Source organism: Aplysia californica, unplaced genomic scaffold (assembly GCF_000002075.1).
Source record: "Aplysia californica isolate F4 #8 unplaced genomic scaffold, AplCal3.0 scaffold00492, whole genome shotgun sequence".
Lineage (NCBI taxonomy): Eukaryota > Metazoa > Mollusca > Gastropoda > Aplysiida > Aplysiidae > Aplysia > Aplysia californica.
The window spans coordinates 192,619-194,413 of NW_004797762.1; the positions used below are offsets into that span (position 1 = coordinate 192,619).

Sequence of the window (1,795 nt, forward strand, 5' to 3'; positions counted from 1 at the left end):
TTTCACTGTATATAGCTGGGTACCCATTCCCACCTGGGTGAAGTGGGGAAAATTCGTGTAAAATGCCTTTCCCAAGGACACAACGTCGGGCCTGCGGCTTGAACCCCGAACCCGCAACCTCACGATTACGAGTCCGGTACCCTAACCACTAGACCACCAACGTCACAAGCTAAACGAAGATAGAAACAAAAGAAAGAGTAGATAAATAGCTAGATTTTAGAAAATAATAAGAACAAACTGACGAGTTAAAGTATACATAGATATCAGTCGAAATTGTTCAAGACGGCCATCCACTGTAAGGGTGAACAGTAGTTATCTTAGACAGGTGGATGCCTTGGACCGTTTCATTAATATGTCTAAAAACAATGCAAATGGTAGGATGGTAACTGATCCTTTGGACAGGTTATTGTCTTAGACAGGTAACTGTTAGAGCAGGTCCGACAGTATCTTTAAAAAAGTAAACAAACACATGCTCCATGAAAGAATGAATCGAGAAAGGAAAGAAAAAACATTTAAATGAAAGTAGGGATAAGCAGAAGAATATACAGTTACAAGCAGGTTCATGGGGAGATCTGATTGTCAAATTTGATTATTACATTTTATTTCTCTCGCGTTCCTCAAACTCAAAATCATTCTAGATCTATTGCAGCTGCCAGATGTCAACAATATTATTATTGATGAGATAACAAAGGAAGACTGTATTATTATATTTATAGTAGCGGATACATTCATTTGCTTTTTTTTAATGAGATGTGAAAGCGATCCTCTCAACACTGGGCTTTTGATTTTTGACAATGAGACCAATGGAAGTGAACTCATGGAGTGTATTGTTTATGTGAGCTTAATAACTTTCTTTTCTTTCCCCCTTTTTTCGGTTTGGTTTTGTAATAACTGTTTACTATTTACGGGGGAATTTAGTTTGAGTTTGACGTACTTTCACCATATAGATCCTTTTGATGGAGGCAGGGTGTTTACAGGAAGCCCCGAGCGCGTACACTGTGTCTGTGGGCACGCCCACCACTGAGCCATTGTCCAATAGGCGGGCCACACGACGGAGGGCGGAGCTACGGCGTGATGTGAACAGAGGGCATGGTGGTGGGACATCGCTCTGACCCTCGTCTGCAGGCTGGAAGGAAAAAAGTAAAACAGTGAAGTTTAGCAGCCTATTAAACAAAGAAATAAAAAGCAAATAAACAATTTTTTTAAAAACAGAAAAAAGGTTGATCATTTCGAAGACGGCACCCATCCATCCCCAGCTTAGAGGAAACCTCCTTCTGGAATTACCATTGATAATAAGTGAGGCAGCGTGGTAAAATCAGGCTCTCGTCAAAACAATGGAATTGTAGAAATCGGCATTTTTCGGCCGAATGAGAATTGTAAATTTGACAGTGTCCAAAGACTCTTGAGCTATTGAAGTCACGCAACACATTTTCTCGCTAATTTTACTTCTCAAATCAGGCGACCCCACCCCCCTTCAATCGCAAACACCTCGACTTCTATTCAAGGTAAATAATATATTATTTTCATCAAATGCAAGGAAAAACGAACAGGCTTTAAGATTATACCAATATCCCCATACACCCAAAAATTGATAAGCACCTGATACCACTACGTCGTGACACAATTAAAATTCTGAACTCACAAAGATTTGAACCTGGAAATTCGTTCTTTGGCCACAACCCGGCAACTTTTAAACCGCAATAGTCGGCGGAAGATGACAAGCTGTTAGAACTTGTCGAAAGGTTTTCAGATTGACAGAGATGTCTATTCTCCGTTTATGTGTGTGGGGGTCGTG

At 40.4% G+C, this 1,795-nt stretch overlaps 1 protein-coding gene across 1 annotated transcript in view; it reads right to left on the bottom strand.

Annotated features, from left to right (window-relative positions):
* The window catches only part of LOC101857132, a 19,656-nt gene that overhangs the window by 6,732 nt on the left and 11,129 nt on the right, over positions 1-1,795 (bottom strand). The window contains exon 6 of the mRNA XM_013086681.2: positions 907-1,126. Coding sequence (XP_012942135.2) covers positions 907-1,126 — 220 coding nt within the window. The remainder of the gene's footprint in view (positions 1-906; positions 1,127-1,795) is intronic.